General features: G+C 42.5%; 1 protein-coding gene across 1 annotated transcript; it reads left to right on the plus strand.

Annotated features, from left to right (window-relative positions):
- Positions 1-887: 887 nt before the first annotated feature.
- LOC136991919 (olfactory receptor 4S2-like) lies at positions 888-1,808 on the plus strand (the record flags this gene model as incomplete). The annotated part of the gene is made up of 1 exon (XM_067295414.1): positions 888-1,808. A coding segment is annotated over exon 1 (906 nt), but the record flags the coding sequence as incomplete, so codon positions are not given.
- Positions 1,809-2,141: the final 333 nt, after the last annotated feature.

The raw sequence follows: 2,141 nt of genomic DNA on the forward strand, positions 1-2,141 counted from the left end.
ATTTAGTCATTCTGAATCAGCCTATAGAGAGACTTATACTGGCTGTTGAAGGAGTTTAGTTAGATTAGCTTCATTAAGCTAAGTTAAGCCTTGAAAGCATCACGCAGAGCATATCAAAAATCACACTAGGTAAAATCAGTACAATGCTGGGACAGAAGATCTCACAAGAGTCTTTCATTCTTCCTTCCTCTGATAGAAACAATGCTGAGATTTAGAACAATGTGAAATACTCCATTAAGTCATATGTGCAATTTTTTTCCCCTCCATGACAGATAACCTTCCCAGAACTCATTTTTCAGCCCGTGACATTTCATATTTACGTTTCAAAATGTATATACACAAGAGAGTTCTTTTCTCTGCATGTGGGTACATTTCCCTTCTAAACAAGAATTCAAAGATCATGTGTACTTATAAAGCAAATCATCATTCTGAGAAATGTTTCCAGGTATTCTTAAAGACACCCATTTTACAAAGATTGCTGTCAGGGACTTTGTCTACCCTGAGGGTAAATATACTGCATTATCTGCCTCGAAGTGCCCAAGGTGAACACTCTGGCTTTGTCCTTAGTGCATGGAAGGCTATCAGCCATGGAGCCAGTCCTTCAAAATCCTGGAGGACCAGGATTAAGGAACATATCACAGAGTGCACCTATCTCCGTGCCACCAAAGCCATGGCAGAAGTTTTGTACTGTGGAGAATTAAATAGCCGTTAAAAAAAAATACATGACAGAAACTAAACACTTCATAAGCTTAATACTAATGCTATATCTTTCTTGGTTTGTATCCACTTCTGATATAGAACTCGTTATTAATAATGAAAAAAATGCTGATGAATCATGTGTCTGTCTTTGTTTTCCCAGGTGTATAAGCCGTGTATTGCATATTGGCACCCGACTGACCAACATGGAGAATGTAAGCAGTGTGAAAGAATTCATTCTTCTGGGCCTTTCAAAGAACCAAGGGGTGCAGAAAATATGCTTTGTGGTGTTTTTGTTCTTCTATATTGTTGTTGTGGCAGGAAATCTGCTCATCGTTGTCACTGTAGTTAGCAGTCAGAGTCTGAACTCCCCCATGTATTTCTTTCTCTGCCACCTGTCCATTGCAGATATTTGCCTCTCTTCTGTCACAGCTCCCAAAATGATTGCTGACTTCCTTGTTGAGAAGAAAACCATTTCCTTTGTGGGTTGCATGGCACAGCTATTCGCGGCACATTTCTTCGGCGGCGCTGAGGTCTTCATCCTCACAGTGATGGCCTATGATCGCTACTTTGCCATATGCAGACCCCTGCACTACACCACCCTCATGACCAGGCGTGTGTGTGGCTGGATGGTGATGGGTTCATGGGTGGGGGGCTTTGTGCACTCCCTGGTGCAGACCCTCATAACCGTTAGCCTCCCTTTTTGCGGTCCCAACAAAATTGACCACTACTTCTGTGATGTCCATCCCCTACTGCAACTGGCCTGTACCGACACCTATGTTGCAGGCATCATTGTTGTTGCCAATGGTGGAATGATTTCTTTGGTCTCTTTCTTCATCCTGGTCACGTCCTACATTGTCATTTTGTTATCCTTGAAAAGGCGAACGTCCGAAGGGAGGAACAAAGCCCTCTCCACCTGTGGGTCCCACATTACTGTGGTGATTCTCTTCTTTGGGCCATGCACATTCACCTACATACGCCCATCCAGCAATCTCTCGGAGGACAAGAGCGTAGCTGTCTTTTACACTGTCATCACGTCCATGCTGAACCCACTCATCTACACGCTGAGAAATGAGGAGATGAAAAGTGCCATGAGAAAACTGTGGAATAGAAAAGTTTGGCGTGAAAAGGGTGAGGTGTAGAACTGTGGTAACATTTTCTCAGGAGCTGAGAAAATCAAGTCTCTCTCACTATAATTCCATTTTGGAAAATTTACTGAAAGCTCCCTTTTGAAGAAAAGCTTGGTTTTAGCTGTTGCAGTAATTGGGAAGACACTGAAAGTTCATGTTTTGATTGGAATGGCATTGTAAACTCTGTGACTAGCAGGGCTTCCCTTTATGTTCTCTTTTTGAATAGCACAGGCCCAGGACTGGGGCTTCCAATCACTGCTGAGACACCAGCAAATAAATAAATGAATGCTATCAAAAATATTAAAATGTGTTCCA

The sequence above is a fragment of the Apteryx mantelli genome, chromosome 4 (genome assembly GCF_036417845.1).
Source record: "Apteryx mantelli isolate bAptMan1 chromosome 4, bAptMan1.hap1, whole genome shotgun sequence".
NCBI lineage: Eukaryota > Metazoa > Chordata > Aves > Apterygiformes > Apterygidae > Apteryx > Apteryx mantelli.